The following is a 25,358-nucleotide window of genomic DNA, read 5'->3' on the forward strand; positions in this document are numbered from 1 at the left end:
TGGAAGTCAATCTTATCAGATATTAGAATGGCTACTCCAGCTTGTTTCTTCATGCCATTTGCTTGGAGAATTGTTTTCCAGCCTTTCATTCTGAGGTAGTGTCTATCCTTTTCTCTGAGATGAGTTTCCTGTAAGCAGCAAAATGTTGGGTCTTGTTTGTGTAGCCAGTTTGTTAGTCTATGTCTTTTTATCGGGGAGTTGAGTCCATTGATATTAAGAGATATTAAGGAAAAGAAATTGGTGTTTCCTGTTATTTTTGATGTTAAAGTTGGCATTTTGTTCTTGTGGCTGTCTTCTTTTAGGTTTGTTGAGGGATTACCTTCTTGTTGTTTCTAGGGCGTGGTTCCTGTCTTTGTATTGGTTTTTTTCTGTTATTATCCTTTGAAGGGCTGGATTCGTGGAGAGATAATGTGTGAATTTGGTTTTGTCGTGGAATACTTTGGTTTCTCCATCTATGTTAATTGAGAGTTTGGCTGGGTATAGTAGCCTGGGCTGGAATTTGTGTTCTTTTAGTGTCTGTATAACATCTGTCCAGGATCTTCTGGCTTTCATAGTCTCTGGTGAAAAATCTGGTGTAATTCTGATAGGCTTGCCTTTATATGTTACTTGGCCTTTTTCTCTTACTGCTTTTAGTATTCTATCTTTATTTAGAGCATTTGTTGCTCTGATTATTATGTGTCGGGAGGTATTTCTTTTCTGATCCAGTCTATTTGGAGTTCTGTAGGCTTCTTGTATGTTCATGGGCATCTCTTTCTTTAGATTTGGGAAGTTTTCTTCTATAATTTTGTTGAAGATGTTTGCTGGTCCTTTGAGTTGAAAATCTTCATTCTCATCCACTCCTATTATCCGTAGGTTTGGTCTTCTCATTATGTCCTGTATTTCTTGGATGTTTTGAGTTAGGATCTTTTTGCATTTTCCATTTTCCTTGATTGTTGTGTCGATGTTCTCTATGGAATCTTCTGCACCTGAGATTCTCTCTTCCATCTCTTGTATTCTGTTGCTGATGCTTGCATCTATGGTTCCAGATTTCTTTCCTAGGGTTTCTATCTACAGTGTTGCCTCATTTTGGGTTTTCTTTATTGTGTCTACTTCCCTTTTTAGGTCTAGTATGGTTTTGTTCATTTCCATCATCTGTTTGGATGTGTTTTCCTGTTTTTCTGTAAGGACTTCTACCTGTTTGATTATGTTATCATGTTTTTCTTTAAGGATTTGTAACTCTTTAGCAGTGTTCTCCTGCAATTCTTTAAGGGATTTTTGTGCTTCCTCTTTATTGTCTTCTTCCTTTTTAGCAGTGTTCTCCTGCATTTCTTTAAGTGTGTTATTAACGTCCTTCTTGAAGTCCTCTATCATCATCAGGAGATATGCTTTTAAATCCGTGTCTAGCTTTTCCGGTGTGTTGGGGTGCCCTGGACTGGGTGAAGTGGGGGTGCTGGGTTCTGATGATGGTGAGTGGTCTTGGTTTCTGTTAGTAAGATTATTACGTTTACCTTTCGCCATCTGGTAATCTCTGGGGTTAGTTGTTATCGTTGTCACTATTTAAAGATTGGAGCAGAAGCTGTGTTCCACTCACCAGCAGTCCCAAAATCCTGCGGCGGGGGTCGTGGGTAGCTGGCGGGTGTCAGGCAACCCTGCGCTCCCGCTACCCTGGCGCTGATCCGGCCGGGTGAGGCCTGTGGCCCTACTCAGGCCGGTTTCTGCTTCCCTAACTAATGCAGTCTCAGGTCCCGCGCGATTGGATTGGAGCAGAAGCTGTGCTCCCCTCACCAGAAGTCTTAAGATCCTGTGGCGGGTGTTGTGGGCAGTTGGCGAGTGTCAGCAGACCCTGCGCCCCAGCTGCTCAGGTGCTTTTCTGACCGGAAGAGGGTTGTGGCCCTGTGTGGGCCGGATTTCTCTCTCCCCAACCAGAGCAGTCTCAGGTCCCGCGTGATTGGACTGGAGCAGAAGCTGTGTTCCACTCACCAGCAGTCCCAAAATCCTGCGGCGGGGGTCGTGGGTAGCTGGCGGGTGTCAGGCAACCCTGCGCTCCCGCTACCCTGGCGCTGATCCGGCCGGGTGAGGCCTGTGGCCCTACTCAGGCTGGTTTCTGCTTCCCTAACTAATGCAGTCTCAGGTCCCGCGCAATTGGATTGGAGCAGAAGCTGTGCTCCCCTCACCAGAAGTCTTAAGATCCTGTGGCGGGTGTTGTGGGCAGTTGGCGAGTGTCAGCAGACCCTGTGCCCCAGCTGCTCAGGTGCTTTTCTGACCGGAAGAGGCTTGTGGCCCTGTGTGGGCCGGATTTCTCTCTCCCCAACCAGAGCAGTCTCAGGTCCCGCGTGATTGGACTGGAGCAGAAGCTGTGTTCCACTCACCAGCAGTCCCAAAATCCTGCGGCGGGGGTCGTGGGTAGCTGGCGGGTGTCAGGCAACCCTGCGCTCCCGCTACCCTGGCGCTGATCCGGCCGGGTGAAGCCTGTGGCCCTACTCAGGCCGGTTTCTGCTTCCCTAACTAATGCAGTCTCAGGTCCCGCGCAATTGGATTGGAGCAGAAGCTCTGTTCCACTCACCAGCAGTCCCAAAATCCTGCGGCGGGGGTCGTGGGTAGCTGGCGGGTGTCAGGCAACCCTGCGCTCCCGCTACCCTGGCGCTGATCCAGCCGGATGAGGCCTGTGGTCCTACTCAGGCCGGTTTCTGCTTCCCTAACTAATGCAGTCTCAGGTCCCGCGCAATTGGATTGGAGCAGAAGCTGTGCTCCCCTCACCAGAAGTCTTAAGATCCTGTGGCGGGTGTTGTGGGCAGTTGGCGAGTGTCAGCAGACCCTGCGCCCCAGCTGCTCAGGTGCTTTTCTGACCGGAAGAGGGTTGTGGCCCTGTGTGGGCCGGATTTCTCTCTCCCCAACCAGAGCAGTCTCAGGTCCCGCGTGATTGGACTGGAGCAGAAGCTGTGTTCCACTCACCAGCAGTCCCAAAATCCTGCGGCGGGGGTCGTGGGTAGCTGGCGGGTGTCAGGCAACCCTGCGCTCCCGCTACCCTGGCGCTGATCCGGCCGGGTGAGGCCTGTGGCCCTACTCAGGCCGGTTTCTGCTTCCCTAACTAATGCAGTCTCAGGTCCCGCGCAATTGGACTGGAGCAGAAGCTGTGCTCCACTCACCAGCAGTCCCAAAATCCTGCGGCGGGGGTCGTGGGTAGCTGGCGGGTGTCAGGCAACCCTGCGCTCCCGCTACCCTGGCGCTGATCCAGCCGGATGAGGCCTGTGGTCCTACTCAGGCCGGTTTCTGCTTCCCTAACTAATGCAGTCTCAGGTCCCGCGCAATTGGATTGGAGCAGAAGCTGTGCTCCCCTCACCAGAAGTCTTAAGATCCTGTGGCGGGTGTTGTGGGCAGTTGGCGAGTGTCAGCAGACCCTGCGCCCCAGCTGCTCAGGTGCTTTTCTGACCGGAAGAGGGTTGTCCGTATTTACTTTTATTGCTATCCCTTCTATCATGCTATTTGGATATTTATAATACACTGACCAGCTTTAGGGATATCTTAGAATTGAGAATTAGTTTTTGCTACAGTATTAGTCTGTTGAATATATCTACTGACTTTTAAAAATCTGGTTATTTTATCTGTTTATATGATTGCTGTAAGATGTATAGAGGAGGGATCTAGTTATTTACAATGATATCAACTAACCATCTTTTCATATAACCTCCCCTGGACTCAAATAAACTATTTGAATAAATGAAATTGAGAAGAGGTAAGCAATTTGTCAGCCACACTAAAGGATTTCAGTAATTTCTTATTTTTTTTTAACTTGGAACCAATATGATTATCACAACTATTCCAGTTGGATTGTATAAGCAAGCTCCAGGAAACTTTGAAGTCTTACATTGAAAAGTAAATATGTTTAATGCTAATTAATTTTTACCAGTCAAAGTTACCTTTACTTGCACTAATATACATGTATTAGTTACTATAGAAAACCTTTGACAAAGGTGTGTGTGTGTGTGTGTGTGTGAGGCTTATATTATTCTAAAAAAGAAACTTCTATTTATTTGTGTTTGCTATTGGCTAGCAAACAACTTTTTGTTTGTTTGTTTGTTTGTTTGTCTTTCCTTTTTTCAACCCTGGCTGTTCTGGAACTCTGTTCTGTAGACAGACAGACTCTCAGAGATCTGCCTGCCTCTGCTTCTGCTTCTGCTTCTGCTTCTGCTTCTGCCTCTGCCTCTGCCTCTGCCTCTGCCTCTGCCTCTGCCTCTGCCTCTGCCTCTGCCTCTGCCTCTGCCTCTGCCTCTGCCTCTGCCTCTGCCTCTGCCTCTGCCTCTGCCTCTGCCTCTGCCTCTGCCTCTGCCTCCTCTGCCTCCTCTGCCTCCTCTGCCTCTGCCTCTGCCTCTGCCTCTGCCTCTGCCTCTGCCTCTGCCTCTGCCTCTGCCTCTGCCTCTGCCTCTGCCTCTGCCTCTGCCTCTGCCTCTGCCTCTGCCTCTGCCTCTGCCTGTCTCCCAAGTGCTGGGAGTAAAGTCATGCACTTCCACTCCTGGGCCAGCAAATGCAGTTTTTGTTTGCACAAATTACTGTAATGGAAAGTTTCTGGGAAAGAATATCAAATAGATCTGAGTTAATTATCTGATCATAGATACTCACAAAGGGGGCAGCTCTGCATTATTGTGAGGCTTAATGTATGTCAGAATAGTGGAAGAAGGTGGCATGACATGCCTCATGGGAAAAGTCTTATTGGTGACTCGCTTAAGTTTGAAAAGAAGTCCATTCATGCCCAGCTGATGACATTAAAAATGAAGTAATGGTAAAGCTTACATTTGACATGACTTTAATGTATGATGATAATGTTTTTACAGGGAAAGATGAAAGTATTAAAAGCCCCATCTGAGACTGAGGGTACTTTTCAACTACTTAGGTTCAATCTTCAGCCAATAAAAACCAAGTTTAAGCAAAAGAATGCAAATAATCTATATTATCTAAAAAATATAATCCATATTAAAGAACAATTGAAAATAATCATTTGGCTTATGAATTTAACATTGGCAATGCATTACTAGAAACCAACCACCTACTGAAGACGTTATATAAAGTAAATACTTTACAAAATAATACAATTAATTTTTAACAAGGAGAAACTGTTGAGAAACAGAAAATGTTATGATTAAAACGAAAAGTTGGCTTATGATCAAGATGCAAGTCATCTAGAAGTGGTTCTAATATTAAATTTCTAGTTTTACTAATTTAATAAATTTACTCATAAAGATAAATATGATATATGTGAAAGACAAACTGTAGTCAGACTTTGAATAAGACCAATAAGTAGACAGAAATAAAAATAAAATAAAAATTATCATAGTAATAAAGAGAGTGTTTCTGTCATTAAAACAAAACAACAATTTCTTAGCCTTGAAATTATGAGTTTACTAATAATTACTAGTTTTCATGTTAAACTAACTGCTTTCTAGGAGTCAGTATATATTAATAAAATGGGCAGAAACATAGAGAGGGGAAATACAGAGGTGGGTTGGGGAATGTACAGAAAGGTCTCTCTTGAAACATGGGAGAAGATGAGACTCTGAAAAAACAAAGGATATAGGATGAAGTTGAGGTGTAGAGAAAAAGATCAAGTCTTTAGGAAGAGCAGAAGAGAGCAACAAAAACGAGAAATAAGAGCAGAAATTACTGTAATTTGTTTAAGATACACAAATGTGAAATCAGTACAAACTGAATGTTAATCAAGAAATGCTGTAGAGACAGAGGCATATTCCTGTATCCTACTCATTATTCTCAATTCTGAGATCTGACCATTTTGAGTTTGAGACCATCCTGAGATGCACAGTTTAAGGCAAACCTGACCTATAGTGAGAACACACATAAATTTAAAATGTTGAACATAAATGCATTAAAACCATGTTAAACATCGTATGAAGGAACAGTAAGCAGTATTTATCTGTGGAGCAAAGTAACAATAAACGTTAACAATATTTTAACAGTTAAAAAGTTTAGATAAACTTGAAAAAATTTAAATAATCTCAAGTTTAGATAAACTTTTAAAATCTCTTCTTCCTCTACAAACACATACACACAGAGAAGTTTAATGTGTACCCAAATTATGGAGAATCGCTTACCTTCTGATTTCCAAGATTAGATAATTTACTACATTTACTATTTCTAAACTGGATAATAAAAATGTCTAATACATTACTAAGAATGTTGTTTCTCTGTGAATAAAGACCATACTTAGTTTAAGTTACAAAAATTATACGAGGAGACATTGTCCTTGAAAAGTATAAATATTTGGATCATTTACTATCAAGGTAAGGTAAAGGATATTAATTAAAAGAATAACTCTTCATTGGGGTTATACGAATTCGCGTCTTACCTTTTGGAGCCGCTTGGTGTCGCTGTCTACCACCGAGTTCCATCTACCACCACACAAAGCCCTTTTTTTCTGGTAGCTGGATCTTTCCAAGACTGCTGAAGGATGGCGAATGCAGAAGAACTGAATCGATAGATTTTGAATCATACAGAATTTTATGCAGAGAAAAAAATCTTCTAATGGAAACAAAGCAAGAAGTATTTGAAATGGATTTTACCACTGAAGGCCGACTGGGAACTCGGTGTCTGCTGCTCTCGCTCCTGCTCCTTGCAGCCTGGGAGGCAGGGAGCGGGCAGCTCCACTACTCCGTCCCAGAGGAAGCCAAACACGGCACCTTCGTGGGCCGCATCGCGCAGGACCTGGGGCTGGAGCTGACGGAGCTGGTGCCCCGCCTGTTCAGGGTGGCGTCCAAGGACCGCGGAGACCTTCTGGAGGTAAATCTGCAGAATGGCATTTTGTTTGTGAATTCTCGGATCGACCGGGAGGAGCTGTGCGGGCGGAGCGTGGAGTGTAGCATCCATCTGGAGGTGATCGTGGACAGGCCGCTGCAGGTTTTCCACGTGGAGGTGGAAGTGAGAGACATTAATGATAATCCGCCTGTGTTCTCAGTAAAGGAGCAAAGAATGTTAATTTACGAATCTAGGCTGCCAGATTCTTTGTTTCCACTAGAGGGCGCATCAGATGCTGATGTTGGATTAAATTCTATGTTAACCTATAAACTCAGTCCCAGCGAATACTTTGGGCTAGATGTGAAAACAAACAGCGATGGCAACAAACAAATTGAACTCTTGTTGAAAAAATCCTTGGACAGAGAGGATGCTCCTGAGCATAAGCTACTGCTGACAGCCACGGATGGAGGCAAACCTGAGCTCACAGGCTCTGTTCAGCTGCTGGTCACTGTGCTGGATGTGAATGATAACGCCCCTACTTTCCAGCACCCTGAGTATGAAGTGAGAATCTTGGAAAACTCAGACAATGGAACGACAGTTATTAGACTGAATGCTTCTGACAGGGATGAAGGGACGAATTCAGCAATTTCGTACTCTTTTAATAGACTGGTGCCGCCCAAGACTCTTGAGCAGTTTAGCATAGATGCAGATACAGGAGAAATCATAATTCAAGGGAATTTGGACTTTGAGCAAGTAGATGTCTATAAAATCCGCGTTGATGCGATGGACAAAGGACACCCTCCGATGGTGGGCCATTGCACTGTTTTAGTGAAGGTATTGGATGAGAACGACAATGTGCCTCAGATCACATTGACCTCCTTATCCCTGCCTGTTCGAGAGGACGCTGCACTGGGTACTGTCATTGCTCTAATTAGCGTTTCGGATCTGGACTCTGGATCCAACGGGCAGGTGACCTGCTCCCTGAATCCTCATGTCCCCTTCAAGTTGGTGTCCACCTTCAAGAATTACTATTCGCTTGTGCTGGACAGCGCCCTGGACCGAGAGACCACAGCTGACTATCAGGTGGTGGTGACAGCGCGGGACGGGGGTTCTCCTTCTTTGTGGGCCACGGCCAGCGTGTCTGTGGAGGTGGCTGACGTGAACGACAATGCTCCTGCATTTGCGCAGCCCGAATACACGGTGTTTGTGAAGGAGAACAATCCACCGGGCAAGCACATCTTCACGGTGTCGGCGATGGATGCGGACGCGCAGGAGAACGCGCTGGTGTCCTACTCGCTGGTGGAGCGGAGGGTGGGCGAGCGCTTGCTGTCTAGCTATGTGTCTGTGCACGCGGAGAGCGGCAAGGTGTTCGCACTGCAGCCTCTGGACCATGAGGAGCTGGAGCTGCTGCAGTTCCAGGTGAGCGCGCGGGATGCTGGTGTGCCTGCCCTGGGCAGCAATGTGACTCTGCAGGTGTTTGTGCTGGATGAGAACGACAATGCGCCCATGCTGCTTGGACCTTGGACACAAGGATCTAGTGGTGTAGTGAGCGAGCTTGTGTCACCTTCAGTGGGTGCTGGCCAGGTGGTCACTAAGGTGCGTGCAGTAGATGCAGATTCTGGCTACAATGCCTGGCTGTCTTATGAGCTGCATCCTTTAGCAGGTGGAACGCGGAGCCTGTTTCGGGTTGGACTGTACACGGGCGAGATCAGTACCACGCGTGCCCTTGAGGAGACTGATTCACCACGCCATCGCCTATTAGTGCTGGTAAAGGACCATGGGGAGCCAGCACTGATGGCCACAGCCACCGTATTAGTGTCTCTGGTTGAGAACAGCCAGACTCCAAAAGCCTCTTCGCGAGCGGCAGGCATCACCGGCCAGGAAGTTTCATTAGTGAATGTCAATGTCTACCTGATCATTGCCATCTGCGCGGTGTCCAGCCTGCTAGTTCTAACCCTCATGGTATACACCGCACTGCGGTGCTCAGTTCCGCCTACAGAGGGCGTGTGCGGGACAGGCAAGCCTGTGCTGGTGTGCTCTAGTGCGGTAGGGAGCTGGTCCTACTCACAAAAGAGGAGACAGAAAGTTTGTTCTGGAGAAGGACCACCCAAAACCGATCTTATGGCCTTCAGCCCGAGTCTTCCTCCTTGTCCGGTTGTGGGTGAGCAGGATTTAAACGAAGATCATTGCTCAAGAGTAAGTCCAAGATTTCATAACTATTTAAAATTTGTATTGCGTTTTTCTATAGTTTCATATTTTCTCATTTAAAATTTTTATTACATTGTGCTAAGCATTTTAATTTTATTATTTTCCTCATAATCTTCATTGGGTTTTGGTCTTGCATGTAAATGGAGTTAAGCATTATTATGCACATTCTTCGCTGTACAGCTTTAAAAATTAAGCTAAAAAATCTGTTACATTTGTCCCTTTCTACCACACAGTTTATATTGGTGTTAATATTTTTCTGAGCAGTTACATAGGATATTCACATTTTTGTATTTTAACACTAGGAGGAGAATTATTTTGAATATATTGTTTTTAATAGGACATTTTATAGGACACAATTGGGTCACACATTTTCTCCTTGCTTTTTTGTTTCTCTCTTTCTCTCTCTCTCTCCCTCTCTCTCTCTCTCTCTCTCTCTGTTTGTGTGTGTGTTTGTGTGGTGTACATAAGATGAAACCAAGGTCATGCCAGGCAAGCACTCTATGAATGATCTATATAACAATATCAAATTTTTTGCTCTTTCGAACGAATATCCATACTATGTTATTTTCTGATTCTTTCCATAGTCATTGCTATTCCTAGAGGAACTAGAGCTCTTTTTTAACTGTTGATTTTTGCAGCCATTCAGGGATAAAGAACAGTGACTAGGTTGAGTGTCTCTGGTCGAAAGAGAATGGGTGAAGGAGATTTTGTACTCTTTAGGAAACCTGTCCCACCCATAGTTACTATGAGTTCATCAGTGCACTTCACACACTATAGTAGCAGTTGGGGAAATCTTACATTTTAACCCAATAAACTCACATAAAGTCAATACCTCAGTGTTAGGCTCAGTGGTTGTTGGCTTGCCTAGCAGGTTCAAGACCCTAGATTCTACCCACTTCAAGAAAAACCATAAAGAAACAAACATAAAGGTCAATGCACCTCTGTGAGTTGCAGTTCTCTTGCTTTGAAATTCATTTAATGGGCCTCCTCTGAATCTACAAAATTTAGAATATAAATAATGATAATATCTGTCATACAGAAAAAATATAAAAAATTTCTAAGTTGATACTTCTAAGGTGCTTATAATAGCGTGTGCCAAATAGTAGCTGCATATTTATTATGAATTCCATATCATTTCCATTTATGTGAAGTTATTTGTTTTTCTCATTTCAAGAAGGCCAGTATTACCGAATTATTCTGAGCTATCACTAACATTTTAGTGCCATGCGTTATTCTGAAAACAATTATTTTTCAATGTTAATTATTTTTAATGTTAATTTTCAATATTGAAGACTTTAGCAATAGAAAAGCTTTTGAATTTAAAAGACATCCAAGACATAGAAGTGATTCCCAAAGAACGTTTTAACTTTTTGTATTGTGCACTTCCCCCCAGAAAATAGAGCACCCTAAGCTTCCACATTACATTTTCTTCGACTTAAGAAGCGCTCAGTATCAGTAAGATGACCAAGTTGGAATTTGTGCTTCTACTGTCTTTTCTTTTTCATTCTTGAAATGCTATAAATCACTAATCGAGTTTTCTTTGTTCTTCATAAAGGAATTCAGAGTGATTTTAACTAATACTTAATATAACATCATGATATTTAAAATGCTCTAAACTCTCCTATAAACTTGAGTAACAAATTTAATCCTGCATATTCTAATCGATAAAGAACACAATTTGTGCTAGGTGATGGTGGCTCACATCTTTAACCCCAGCACTGAGTTTGAGGCCAGTCTATTCTACAGACTAAGTTCCAGGATGGCTAGGTTATACAGAGAAATGTTGTCTTGAAAACAACAACAGCAAAAGTGACAATTTGTATAGATAATTATATCTAGTAACCAGAACATAGCTCACAAAAGTACTATGGCTATATCCACCAAGTAAAACATTTAAAAATGTATAGAAGGATTTCATTGTCCAGTCTCTGTTTAAAACTAATGAGTCAAAACCCAACCCATGGCTTCAAAATTTTGTATAAAAAAATAAAGATATATGCCAGGCAATGGTGGCGCACACCTTTAATCCCAGCACTTGGGAGGTAGAAGCAGGCGGATTTCTGAGTTTGAGGCCAGCCTGGTCTACAGAGTGAGTTCCAGGACAGCCAGGGCTACACAAAGAAACTCTGTGTTGACATATATATATATATATATATATATATATATATATATATATATTAATGTGACAGTCAGAGAAAACAGTGTTATGAGTCACAAAAAGGTAAATGAATAAATAAGTACATCCTAGTGTGGCTGAATGTAACTGTCCACCTATCCCTTTAGATGAAGGAAATGTCCAGATTAATGGCAAGTTTGGTTAATTAATGGTTATATAATGGAGAAGTTCCTTAGGGAGAATATTGACAATAATCAGTATTTTGGGAAAGAAATAACTTTAAGTAAATGGATGTGCAACAAAATTCCAAGTGATTCTGAAAGCAGGGTGTAATCTACTTGGGCTGCAGGGTACGTTTTGCACAGGAGAGAGTATGAGATGAGAGAAGAAAAATATTATAAAGAGAATATCATGGGTAAGTATTAGATTTTTTTATTCTTCTGTAAAGTCATTTAAAAAGTGCTGAACATTTGAGGCAATGTTCATAAAGCCAACCACACGGACTAAGCGAGTCATGAAGGCGTTATAACAAAAGGGTTTGCCGGCGTCAAGCAGAGTGCCAATCATTAAGAAACTGACGTGGGCAAATATCAAAATTATGAGGCATTAAAAACATACGTAATTGTTTTACTTGCATCTAGGAACACTGGGGTGAAGCATTTAAGAAAACTACACTTGCTAAACTAACTCTCAAAAATTAAAATATTCAAAGATTTAAAGGATTGTGGAAAATGTAGATGGGTCAGCACCAATATTTAGCTTATGAAATGGGTTTATAGTATGAAGAAAGAAATAACCTACATGATATTGATTGAAAAGAAACATGTAATCATAAAATCAAGGTTTTGGGTGGAAAGAGAAAATAAACATGAGAACCATGAACTCCTACAACGGAACATATACTTCTTATAAAGAGAAATTTACAATACTTGTTTCTTAAGAAGCTACGTTAAGACACAATCTTGTCGCAAAGACTCCCAGACTTTCTGTATCTCTAGTCAATAAAAGTATATGAAATTTGTTTATCACTTTGTCTTCTTGACATTAAAATTATTTACTAGGTTTGTCTTAAATTGAAGAGATCCTTTTAGGTTTGTTTGTATATTAAAACAGTGTAGGAAAAAGATTTTTCTAGTACTCAAAGCGAAAAGTATGGTCAAAATTAAATATTTAAAAGCTGTTAAGCACTCAATACCATGAAGAAGCACGAGAAACGTTGCTCTACATGTTGACAAGAAAGAACAAAATTTCAATTTAGAATATACTTTTCAACGCATAACTGTAAATTTTGCAAATTCTACTTACTACTTGGGCCACATGATGTCGCTCTTAGCCACTAAATGGTCACGAAGAGTCCATTCGATTTCCATTAGAAAGATTCCATTGGGCTTCACTCTTCAGTTGCTCCACAATGGCCAGCATCTCGGGACTGGAATGAAGAAATAAAAAGCCTCCAGAATTTGAGAAAACTGTCGTGAATGAGAATAAAACGTCAGCAATTTGAAATGGTAAACCTGAGAGGATACAACTGGAAGAGCCAACAATTACTCCTTTTCCTGATAATTGTGGCAGCCTGGGAGGCAGGGAGCGGCCAGCTCCATTACTCCGTCCCAGAGGAAGCCAAACACGGCACCTTCGTGGGCCGCATCGCGCAGGACCTGGGGCTGGAGCTGACAGAGCTGGTGCCCCGCCTGTTCAGGGTGGCGTCCAAGGACCGCGGGGACCTTCTGGAGGTAAATCTGCAGAATGGCATTTTGTTTGTGAATTCTCGGATCGACCGGGAGGAGCTGTGCGAGCAGAGCGCGGAGTGCAGCATCCACCTGGAGGTGATAGTGGACAGGCCGCTGCAGGTTTTCCACGTGGAGGTGGAGGTGAGGGACATTAATGACAACCCTCCCATGTTTCCAGCGACACAAAAGGCTCTATTTATTCCGGAGTCCAGACTGCTTGACTCGCGGTTTCCACTAGAGGGCGCGTCAGATGCAGATGTCGGTTCCAATGCTCTGCTGACTTACAGACTGAGCACCAATGAACATTTCTCTCTGGATGTACCGCCCAACCACGAGCAGGTGAAACCTCTTGGGCTCGTTTTGCGGAAACCTTTAGACAGAGAAGAAGCTGCAGAGATGCGCTTATTGCTCACGGCCACCGACGGAGGCAAACCGGAGCTGACCGGCACCGTTCAATTACTCATCACAGTGCTGGATGTCAATGACAATGCTCCAGTTTTTGACAGATCTCTCTATACCGTGAAATTGCCAGAAAACGTTCCAAATGGAACATTGGTAATCAAAGTCAATGCCTCAGATTTGGACGAGGGCGTGAATGGGGACGTTATGTACTCATTTTCTAGTGATGTTTCTTCAGATATAAAATCCAAGTTCCACATGGACGCTGTGAGTGGAGAGATTACAGTTATAGGAATGATTGATTTCGAAGAGAGTAAAGCTTACAAGATTCCATTAGAGGCACGTGATAAGGGCCTCCCACCACTGATTGGTCATTGTACGGTTCTTGTGGAAGTTGTAGATGCTAATGACAACACTCCACAGTTGACGGTCAGTTCCTTGTCTCTCCCGGTATCCGAGGACAGTCAACCTGGAAGAGTCGTCACTTTAATTAGCGTATTTGACCGTGATTCTGGTGCCAACGGGCAGGTGACCTGCTCCCTGACTCCTCACATCCCCTTCAAGCTGGTGTCCACATTCAAAAATTACTATTCGCTCGTGCTGGATAGTGCTCTGGACCGAGAGACCATCGCTAACTACGATGTGATTGTGACCGCTCGCGATGGCGGTTCGCCCTCCCTGTGGGCCACAGCCAGCGTGTCCGTGGAGGTGGCCGACGTGAACGACAATGCTCCACTGTTTGCGCAGCCCGAATACACAGTGTTCGTGAAGGAGAACAACCCCCCTGGTGCGCACATCTTCACAGTGTTAGCGGTGGATGCGGATGCGCAGGAGAATGCGCTGGTGTCCTACTCGCTGGTGGAGCGGAGGGTGGGCGAGCGCTTGCTGTCGAGCTATGTGTCTGTGCACGCGGAGAGCGGCAAGGTGTTCGCGCTGCAGCCTCTGGACCATGAGGAGCTGGAGCTGCTGCAGTTCCAGGTGAGCGCGCGGGATGCTGGTGTGCCTGCCCTGGGCAGCAATGTGACTCTGCAGGTGTTTGTGCTGGATGAGAACGACAACGCACCCACGCTGCTGGGGCCTTTGGCTAACGGGGTTGGTGGCACAATGAATGAGGTAGTATCAAGGGCTTTGGTGCCTGGTCAGGTTGTGGCGAAAGTCCGGGCCGTAGATGAGGACTCTGGCTACAATGCATGGTTGTCTTATGAGCTGCAGCCAGCTGCAGGTGGAGTTCGTAGTCCCTTCCGTGTAGGCCTGTACACAGGAGAAATCAGCACGACACGTGCTCTGGAGGAGACAGATGCATTGCGGCAGTGCTTGTTAGTGTTGGTGAAAGATCACGGAGAACCTTCTCTGACCGCCACAGCCACGGTGTTGCTTTCTCTGGTAGACAGCGGCCAAACACAGAAGGTCTCATCTAAGGTGTCAGCTGGAGCCTCCAGCGTGGATCAGAAGCTGGTGGATGTCAACGTGTATCTGATCATCGCCATCTGCGCAGTGTCCAGCCTGTTAGTGCTCACGCTCCTGCTGTACACAGCGCTGCGCTGTTCCGCGACGCCCACCGATGGAGCCTGTGCTCCAGGGAAGCCCATGCTGGTGTGCTCCAGCGCGGTGGGGAGCTGGTCATACTCGCAGCAGAGGCGACAGAGGGTGTGCTCTGGAGAGGGTCCACCCAAGACCGACCTCATGGCCTTCAGCCCCAGTCTACCTCAGGGTCCCAGTTCTACAGATAACGTGAGTCTTCAATATTTTTTTCTTCAGGCGTGCAAAAAATAGTTTAGCTATTTTTCATGATGTAACCTATTAATTGCAACACTAGTGAGGTTGAGGCAGAAAGGTATTTAGCTTTGAGTTCAAGCTGGCTTACATAGGGAGTTTCAGGCTAGTTTGGGTTTCTTTTTCTTAAATTTGGTAATTTATGTTGGTCAGTAATATTGATAAAAATTTGCTAAGATGAATAACATCTTTACATTCTTTACCGATTGGATTCCCAAAATTAGGTGTTTGCATATCCAGTGTGTTATTCAATGCCTACACTTCTTAAATAGACGCTGGTTCCCATAGCATGCTAGGCAAGCACTTCTAACGAGTTCCAATGCTTATCCACCTTTATAAATCCGGCAGTAAACCTTTTAAAAATCCTTTATAAATCTTACAGTAAATTTAAATATATATGCGCACCTAGTACTCCTTCTTTGTATTGTGCACATTCTACCACAACATGGGTTTCAACATTATTGGTTTAATTTCTTTACAAGTTGAATTATCTCAGTTTCTTATTCCAAGAATTTATATTCTCCAACAATATTTGTGTAGCACTTTCTTTTTTTTTTAAACCTCATTTGTAGGATTGTACTTACCATGTTTGTGATAATTAGTATTATTGAAAAATATAGTCCTATTAGGACTTAAGTAGTTCTTTTGTTTGACTCCTTGTTTATATAGGGGTAATATTTACATTCAAATTGCAGACCAATTGACTCTAGTGTACAGCGAAAGTTATTCTCAGTTCTTAAACTGAAGTGTTTACTTCTCTGAATTCTGAGAGGCTTTGGCTTGTTTTGTATTCCAAAACTATGAATACATATGCAACGTGCCTTTCGGTTTTAGAAAAATAATGACACTTTAAAACCTTCTTTCCTGCATATTTGCACTTCTCTTGCAAGGCATACATCATCTTTTGTTTCTTCATCATGTCAAGTATGTGCATCTTACTTCATTGGTCAGATTTAAATCAAGACTTATTAGTTAAGTTGCTCATCGTACACATCCACAGTGCACAAGGTAGATCACAAAACTTGTGTTATTTTATTTTATTTTCTCGAGACAGGGTTTCTCTGTGTAGCCCTGGCTGTCCTGGAACTTACTCTGTAGACCAGGCTGGCCTCGAACTCAGAAATCTGCTTGCCTCTGCCTCCCAAGTGCTGGGATTAAAGGCATGCACCACCACTGCTTGGCAACTTGTATTATTTTTAAAATTTGAAGTATTTGTTTAGTTTCCACTGAATGTCAACTTTCAAAGTTGGCTAAATTCTAATATATGCTTTGAGATGAGTTTTAGAATATTTTGCTCTTTCTCTTTTCAGTATAAATAAAAGCAAATGTGCTCAACTCGTGAGCAGGTCTCATAGGAGATGTAACCATCAAGCCTACCACAAACACACCGAATTCTGATCCTGTTTAAAGAATAGTCCATATGGAGAACATTTGTGGTTTTTATAGTGATAATAATTTTATAGTCTTATTGATTTTAAATTTTTTGTTTTATCTTACATGGATATACCATTTTAAAGCCTTCCTAACAAATTAATAAAAATTAAAATACATTCATTTTGTGGACACCTCAGAAGTTGACAGGAGAACCTCCTTACCACAACATTTATATTCATGAGCTATCACGATTTTTTGTTGGGAGATCATAAACTCTTTCAAGTTTTTCTTTGCTGGCTATGGGATATATTTATTGTTTGTAAAATTCACAGAGATTTTGTAAGTCCATTTTAATGATGTCTTTAATGCTATTTATAGAGATAGTCTTTTGTAAGTAAAATGAGGATAAATTTAATAGTGTCATAGAAAACTCTATTCCTTTATTCTGTTTTATCTTCTTGTCTGTGCATTTTCAGTACAGTTAACATCATCTGTAGCTTCTGACATATTCTTATTCCAAGTGCTAAGAAGCAATTAATATTACACAATTACATGTTTATCATATCCCCAAACATTCAGATTTTTAAGAACTCAAGTAAAAAGTCATAGGTTATACTTTAATTTTAGAATTTCAAACTATTCAGTTAGAATTACATTTACATAGAATTATAAACACTAAAACTTTCAATGTGATGTAATTTTGTAGGTACTCCACAGATTGCAAGGATAGAAATCTATAAGAGAACAACAGATTTCTTTGAAATAATCAGCAGTTTAGTGATAAGGCCACTAGAGGACTTCCAATTAATATACATCTTATTGAATCCAGTTTAAAAAGAATACAACGAGTTTTTGGAGAATTTACTTCTGTGAGGGTAGCATTTTCATGGGTAAAAATGAAGTAAAAGTTCTTGAACAGAAGGTTTTTAGGAAGATGTGGTGTATTTCTGTAAACTATGATTCACAGTGGAAAGTGGTCAGAGACAAAAGGAGAAGACCTGATGTGAGTCTGAGGTCTTCATACTTGTCCCATAGAAAGCAAGTGTGCTAGAGGCATCGACGCACTCCAGTAGAAGTTATAGTCATAAGAAGAACATTTGTGATATATAAAATGGGAAGGGTCTTGGGAAACTAAATATTGTATGCAACAGAAAGCCAATAATAAAAATAAATTTGGGAATATGTCTAAGTAAATTTGGAGAATGGTCAATGGTATAGAAATTGTGATGTTCAAATATTTAGATTTGGTGGTAAGTATTGAAATTTATTTTGGAATTTTTGAGACAGCTTTTCTCTATATGGCCATGACTGTCCTGAGCATGCTGGCCTTAAACTCACAGCAATCCTCTTGCCTCTGCCTCCCTGTTGCTAGAATGGAAGGCATGAACCACCATCACTATTTTTGTAGTTATAAGTTTAAACATGCTTCAATAGATAAACTAGTGTAAAGACACTGACATAGAGAAGAATCTCATTAAGAAAAGAGCAAAGAGTATGAAGAGGATAAAGTAATAATTTTGGAATTAAGCTCATATTTTGGAGCAGAGAAGGATCCAAATCCAACAAAGACCAGAAATTGAAATACTATTTGGATTTACAATGGCTGAGGAATCTATAAAGGAAAATGTGAGAGGCTCATTTGATACATTATATATATATATATATATATATATATATATATATATATATATATATTGATTGTTGGAAAAATGTGTCTTAATTTTCCAATATTTTGTAAGCAAAATATTTAAAAAAATTATGTTCACTGAAAACATCAAGAGTGATTTAACAAGAATTCACAAGAACACATATAAACTTAAGAAAAATTAGAATTATATGTTTATATAGAATAATATATTTCAATAACCAGCTGCCAATGAACAAATTCTTTCACAGACAAGTGTGAAGGGAAGTTTATACTTGTGATATGCATGTCATTATCAGGTCAGAACTCAGAGTAATATTAGGATATCACTGGTAGATCAGTATTTAAAATATCGGGAAGAAACATTTTTACTTATGAAGAGATCTCTCACTGAAACGGTATCTCTGTAGCAGAGAGAAGATAAACGTATACGCACTTGTAACACTAAGAGTCTACTATTAAATAATAAAAAAGGAAAAGAAAATATTTATATTATGAAAGAACCCTATTATTGCCCAGGTTGTTAAATCTTTGGACTCATTACCTTTTCGAACCACATGATGTCGCTGTCTATCAAGGTCTGCCTCGTTCAGATCTCAAGACTTTCTCATAGCAGTCTATCTCTTAAAAGCCGAACAATGGCATTTGCCGCTCAACTAGCCGCTCAACTGGATTAAAGGATTCCAGATGACCAAGAGTTGATCTTTATATCAAGACCAGATTTTCTCAAAGAAACAAAAGGAGTACTTGACATGGTGTTTTCTCGGCGAGGAGGTCCGGATTCCCGGGGTCTGCTGTTTTTGTTTCTCCTGTTCTCAATCTGGGAGGCAGGGAGCGGCCAGCTCCATTACTCTGTCTCAGAGGAGGCCAAACACGGCACCTTCGTGGGCCGCATTGCGCAGGACTTGGGGCTCGAGCTGACGGAGCTGGTGCCCCGCCTGTTCAGAGTGGCGTCCAAGGACCGCGGGGACCTTCTGGAGGTAAATCTGCAGAATGGCATTTTGTTTGTGAATTCTCGGATCGACCGGGAGGAGCTGTGTGGGCGGAGCGCGGAGTGCAGCATCCACCTGGAGGTGATCGTGGACAGGCCGCTGCAAGTTTTCCATGTGGAGGTGGAGGTGAGAGACATTAACGACAATCCGCCTGTATTCCCAGTAAAAGAACAAAACCTGCATATTTCAGAGTCCAGAATGCTAGACTCTAGGTTTCTGCTAGAGGGCGCATTAGATGCAGACATTGGAGCAAATTCAGTTGTAACCTATAGGCTTGACTCTAATGAATACTTCGCACTAATTGTGAGTTCAAAGAACGAAGAAAGTAAACAGATTGAGCTAGCTTTAAGAAAATCCTTGGACAGAGAGGATGCTCCTGAGCATAAGTTACTGCTGACAGCCACGGATGGAGGCAAACCTGAGCTCACAGGCTCTTGTCAGCTGCTGGTCACTGTGCTGGATGTGAATGATAACGCCCCTACTTTCCAGCACCCTGAGTATGAAGTGAGAATCTTGGAAAACTCAGACAACGGAACGACAATTATTAGACTGAATGCTTCTGACAGGGATGAAGGGACGAATTCAGCAATTTCGTACTCTTTTAATAGACTGGTGCCACCCAGGACTCTTGAGCAGTTTAGCATAGATGCAGATACAGGAGAAATCATAATTCAAGGGAATTTGGACTTTGAGCAAGTAGATGTCTACAAAATCCGCGTTGATGCGACGGACAAAGGACACCCTCCGATGGTGGGCCATTGCACTGTTTTAGTGAAGGTATTGGATGAGAACGACAATGTGCCTCAGATCACATTGACCTCCTTATCCCTGCCTGTTCGAGAGGATGCTGCACTGGGTACTGTCATTGCTCTAATTAGCGTTTCGGATCTGGACTCTGGATCCAACGGGCAGGTGACCTGCTCCCTGAATCCTCATGTCCCCTTCAAGTTGGTGTCCACCTTCAAGAATTACTATTCGCTTGTGTTGGACAGCGCCCTGGACCGAGAGACCACAGCTGACTATCAGGTGGTGGTGACAGCGCGGGACGGGGGCTCGCCCTCGCTGTGGGCCACGGCCAGCGTGTCTGTGGAGGTGGCTGACGTGAATGACAATGCTCCTGCGTTCTCGCAGCCCGAATACACGGTGTTTGTGAAGGAGAACAACCAGCCTGGAGCGCACATCTTCACGGTGTCGGCAATGGATGCGGATGCGCAGGAGAACGCGCTGGTGTCCTACTCGCTGGTGGAGCGGAGGGTGGGTGAGCGCTTGCTGTCGAGCTATGTGTCTGTGCACGCGGAGAGCGGCAAGGTGTTCGCTCTGCAGCCTCTGGACCATGAGGAGCTGGAGCTGCTGCAGTTCCAGGTGAGCGCGCGGGATGCTGGTGTGCCTGCCCTGGGCAGCAATGTGACTCTGCAGGTGTTTGTACTCGATGAGAATGATAATGCTCCTTCCATTCTTTTGGCTGGTACTGAAGGCTTGGGAAGTTTGACAACTGATCTCATACACAGGTCTGTGAGCGTGGGTCAGGTGGTCGCAAAAGTGCGGGCGGTGGACTCAGATTCTGGCTACAATGCATGGTTGTCCTATGAACTGCAACCCTCAGTGGGCCCTCGTAGCCCATTTCGTGTTGGGCTGTACACGGGTGAGATCAGTACAACACGCACTCTTGATGAGTCCGATCCACCCAGACAGCGCCTGTTGGTATTGGTGAAAGACCATGGTGAGCCAGCTCTGACTTCCACAGCTACCATTCTCCTGTCCCTGGTTGAGAGTAGCCAGGCACCAAAGGCCTCTTCTCAGGCTTCTAGTCGTGCTTCAGTCTCAGAGGCGTCGCTGGTAGATGTCAACGTGTACCTGATCATTGCCATCTGCGCGGTGTCCAGCCTGTTGGTGCTCACGCTGCTGCTGTACATAGCGCTGCGCTGCTCCGCGACGCCCACTGATGGAGCCTGTGCTCCGGGGAAGCCCATGCTGGTGTGCTCCAGCGCGGTGGGTAGCTGGTCATACTCACAGCAAAGGCGGCAAAGGGTGTGCTCTGGAGAAGGCCCACCCAAGACCGACCTCATGGCTTTCAGTCCTAGTCTTCCACCGCGTCCAGTATCAGAGGTCATTGGGGAAGGGCAAGATTCAAATGTCGATCATGGCTTTCAAGTAAGTTCTTTTATATTTAGAAATATTTAATTCGAAGAAATTCATATTTCCTTTCATGGTATTTCATATTTGCACATGCTATTGTCAAAATTCAACATTATTTTAGTTACAATTTTTACTTGGTTTGTTACTTTTGTGTTGTCGTATATTTATTTATTTATTTATCATCTGAGATTCTACATACTCAGGTTGGCCTGATACTCTTGAGGTCAAGGGACATGTCACATACTGGCTATTCATACAGCACAATCTTTGTTGTTTCAAGTTGTCAAAAGCAATTTCATATTAGCCTTTGTATGATGCTTATAGCCTTTGTATGATTTCAGTTTTTCAGAACAGAACTTAGATGACATCCATGGGAATGCATTCCTCCAAGCATCTAAATTTAATTATTCTCTGAGTTTTTAATATATTCTGTGGTATTATTGGAAAGGTATATCTTTTTTGGTTATGATACAATAATCAATTTCATGAGGTTAATTTATCATTTTATCTTTTCATTTCATTTCTGTTAGTTTCAAGATGTAACATTTATTACTGTTTTAAACCTTTTAGTCATAAAATGCTGAATAATTCCCTTCTATTTTTTTTGGGGGGGGAGCAGGGTGTCTTTCATGTATTTCAGTTTTACATAAGCCTCACAATCCTGTTTCAGTCCCCTGAGTGCTGAGATATGGCAAGTTTCACCATTTCAAATCTTTCTTTCTTTCTTTCTTTCTTTCTTTCTTTCTTTCTTTCTTTCTTTCTTTCTATTTATTTATTTTACTGGTACGGAAGCTTTACACTATTTTCAGTAATTTAATAATTTTCTGAACATCCTTGACTGCTCAATAGCTGTTCTTATTCTGTTGATCTTTTGTGCAGAAGTTGATGTATTTTACAAAAAAATAATGTTTCATAGCATGTCCATAGACCCAAGTTTAAAATCTAGCACCTCTCTCCAAAAATTACATTAAATTTACATTTAATATTGTTTAACAAAATAATAAAGACCAAGATCACCGTATGTAGTGATTATATTGTTGTAGATAGAAATGTAACTTATAAATCATTATATAAATACTCAAAATGATAAGGATGTATTAGTTCACACAGAAATATTCTTCTTTTTGGAAGTAAACCTGTTAAAACCCTGAGATACGTTCCTTGTCTTTCAACATTTAAATTCTAGAACTTCTTTTTTCTCCCGTTGCTTCTTGTTTCTGTTCTATTTGCTCTGACATTATATACTTATTAGATGTTGAGCACATTTCTTAGAAGAGAATGGTTTTATTTAATGGAAGTGAATTACATGTTTCTGGAACTCTGAACTCTTATAGCATGTTAGCAATATAATGACACTGCATAATCATTTATAAGTAGATTGTATGTTTTTTCCCAACTGAAACAAATCAGAAAGCAAGCTTTTTTTTCTTTTTCTTTTTGTGGTTGGCTTTATATCTTTCATAATTCCTGTCTATACCTATCATCTTATTTTTCTATCAAAATGCTCTACATAAAATGATTACTTTAGCTCTCAGCTTCTAAGGACTTTTGGCTTCCTGTATGCCACACAATTTAAGCACTGTGCAGCCTCTTCTTTGTGGAAATGACTTTATATTTACTATTTTGTTGACATCTACTTGGATCTCAGATGCGACTTGATCATATCCTCTTCCTAAATTTTAGCTGTTTTTACAAGTCCTTCATATCATCTAACACTGTATTTGGCACATAGTCATTTGAATCATTATCAATAATGTCCATCGTTTTAATTGTAGACCCCCCAAAGGACTAATAATAGATTCAGTCAGTCAATCAATCAATCAATCATGTTTGAATGAGAGACTATAACTCAAAAGAGAGTTGTTCTTAATTAGAACCTAGGCAGAAAATAACGGTAAGCATAAATTTAAAATAGAGCTCTCCCTAAACCCTGAATGAACAATACTGAAGTTGAAATGTACCATGGGATGATACAATAAATGATTTACAGGAGATAAAGAAGAGATTGCTATTCACATAAGACAATAGTTGAAAACAATCATTTTATATGGGTATAAGAATAAAGCATGATGGGAACAGGCTATGTAAATATTAATAAAGAGAAACATATCCTATTTTCTCCTCGCAAAGGTTGTTCAACTCAATTCTATTTTAGAAATACTTTATACATTTACAGTTCATGAAATTACTTAAGAAAACGACTTCATCTGCATATATTTGCTGATATCTTTCATCTGGCATAAAAAGTTTGTTTTCATCAGTAAATTTCTGGGTGCCTAGCTTTCCTGTGCATCCTGACCCACAGAGCAGTCTATTTCATCAGGATCGAGCATTTAGGAATGTGGATGATCCTGAGTTACAGAACGAAAATGCTTTTCGAATTTAACATTTGTGATTATGTAACTGACCATTTTAAATTACCTGTCCATTTTCATCATTATTTTAAAAATTTGTGGACCGTTTTCCCAGACACAAGAGAACTGTAATCATGGCATTTCATAGTTTCCGAAGTCAGTTCTCTAATAATGCCTCTAGAAAAATAAAGGTGGTTTTCTATTTCAACAATGATAAAATTCAGAGAATAAAAAAGGTTCAATGGTTCAATGTCTATTTACCGAATATGTACTTACTCTTTGGGCCGCCTGATGTCGCTCTCGGCTGCCTTATTCGTTCTGATTAAAAGACTGGTCTAGCCATCCTTTTTCCGGGAGAAAAGACGCTCCTTTCTTATTTAGTCTGATGAGCAATGGTGAACACGGCAGGGTGGAATTGAGAGTCAGTGGTTATTTCTTCATTTGGAGGCAATTTAAGCGAATTGGAAATTCCAAGCTCCTGAGATGCTGTGTTCAGGCGGTGCAGTCCCAGAGGACCAGCTTCTAGTGCTTTCGCTTCTGCTCATCACAGTTTGGGAGGTGGGGAGCGGCCAGCTCCACTACTCTATCCCCGAGGAGGCCAAACACGGCACCTTCGTGGGCCGCATCGCGCAGGACCTGGGGCTGGAGCTGCCGGAGCTGGTTCCTGGTCTTTTTCAGTTGGATTCAAAGGGTTTTGGGGACCTTCTGGAGGTAAATCTGCAGAATGGCATTTTGTTTGTGAATTCTCGCATCGACCGGGAGGAACTGTGCGGGCGGAGCGCGGAGTGCAGCATCCACCTGGAGGTGATCGTGGACAGGCCGCTGCAGGTTTTTCACGTGGAGGTAGAGGTGAGGGACATTAATGACAACCCTCCCATGTTTCCAGCGACACAAAAGGCTCTGTTTATTCCGGAGTCCAGACTGCTTGACTCGCGGTTTCCACTAGAGGGCGCGTCAGATGCAGATGTCGGTTCCAATGCTCTGCTGACTTACAGACTGAGCACCAATGAACATTTCTCTCTGGATGTACCGCCCAACCACGAGCAGGTGAAACCTCTTGGGCTCGTTTTGCGGAAACCTTTAGACAGAGAAGAAGCTGCAGAGATGCGCTTATTGCTCACGGCCACCGACGGAGGCAAACCGGAGCTGACCGGCACCGTTCAATTACTCATCACAGTGCTGGATGTCAATGACAATGCTCCAGTTTTTGACAGATCTCTCTATACCGTGAAATTGCCAGAAAACGTTCCAAATGGAACATTGGTAATCAAAGTCAATGCCTCAGATTTGGACGAGGGCGTGAATGGGGACGTTATGTACTCATTTTCTAGTGATGTTTCTTCAGATATAAAATCCAAGTTCCACATGGACTCTGTGAGTGGAGAGATTACAGTTATAGGAATGATTGATTTCGAAGAGAGTAAAGCTTACAAGATTCCATTAGAGGCACGTGATAAGGGCCTCCCACCACTGATTGGTCATTGTACGGTTCTTGTGGAAGTTGTAGATGCTAACGACAATGCTCCACAGCTCAATGTCAAAACACTCTGGCTCCCTGTTAAAGAAGATGCACAGCTGGGGAAAATTATTGCCCTGATCAGTGTGATTGATCTAGACTCAGGGGTCAACGGGCAGGTAACCTGCTCCTTGACTAATCATGTCCCCTTCAAGTTGGTGTCCACATTCAAGAATTACTATTCTCTCGTGCTGGACAGCGCCCTGGACCGAGAGACCATCTCTAACTATGATGTGGTTGTGACTGCCCGGGACAGGGGCTCTCCCTCGCTGCTGGCTACAGCCAGCGTGTCCGTGGAGGTGGCTGATGTGAACGACAATGCTCCTGCATTCGCGCAGCCCGAATACATGGTGTTTGTGAAGGAGAACAATCCGCCTGGTGCGCACATCTTCACA

At 42.6% G+C, this 25,358-nt stretch overlaps 1 protein-coding gene and 3 pseudogenes across 1 annotated transcript in view; 1 reads left to right on the plus strand and 3 right to left on the minus strand.

Moving 5' to 3' along the window:
- The first annotated feature begins 6,426 nt into the window (after nucleotides 1–6,426).
- The window catches only part of LOC147000248 (protocadherin alpha-6-like), a 154,285-nt gene continuing 135,353 nt past the window's right edge, over nucleotides 6,427–25,358 (plus strand). The window contains exon 1 of the mRNA XM_085833743.1: nucleotides 6,427–8,916. Within this exon, the coding sequence (XP_085689869.1) occupies nucleotides 6,511–8,916 (2,406 nt within the window). The 5' untranslated portion in view covers nucleotides 6,427–6,510. The remainder of the gene's footprint in view (nucleotides 8,917–25,358) is intronic.
- LOC147000249 (uncharacterized) lies at nucleotides 13,507–14,277 on the minus strand (annotated as a pseudogene).
- LOC147000250 (uncharacterized) lies at nucleotides 19,780–20,708 on the minus strand (annotated as a pseudogene).
- LOC147000251 (uncharacterized) overlaps nucleotides 24,888–25,358 on the minus strand; it is a 1,256-nt pseudogene continuing 785 nt past the window's right edge.

The sequence above is a fragment of the Mus caroli genome, unplaced genomic scaffold (genome assembly GCF_978045245.1).
Source record: "Mus caroli unplaced genomic scaffold, Mus_caroli_1 scaffold_19, whole genome shotgun sequence".
In the NCBI taxonomy this organism is placed as follows: domain Eukaryota; kingdom Metazoa; phylum Chordata; class Mammalia; order Rodentia; family Muridae; genus Mus; species Mus caroli.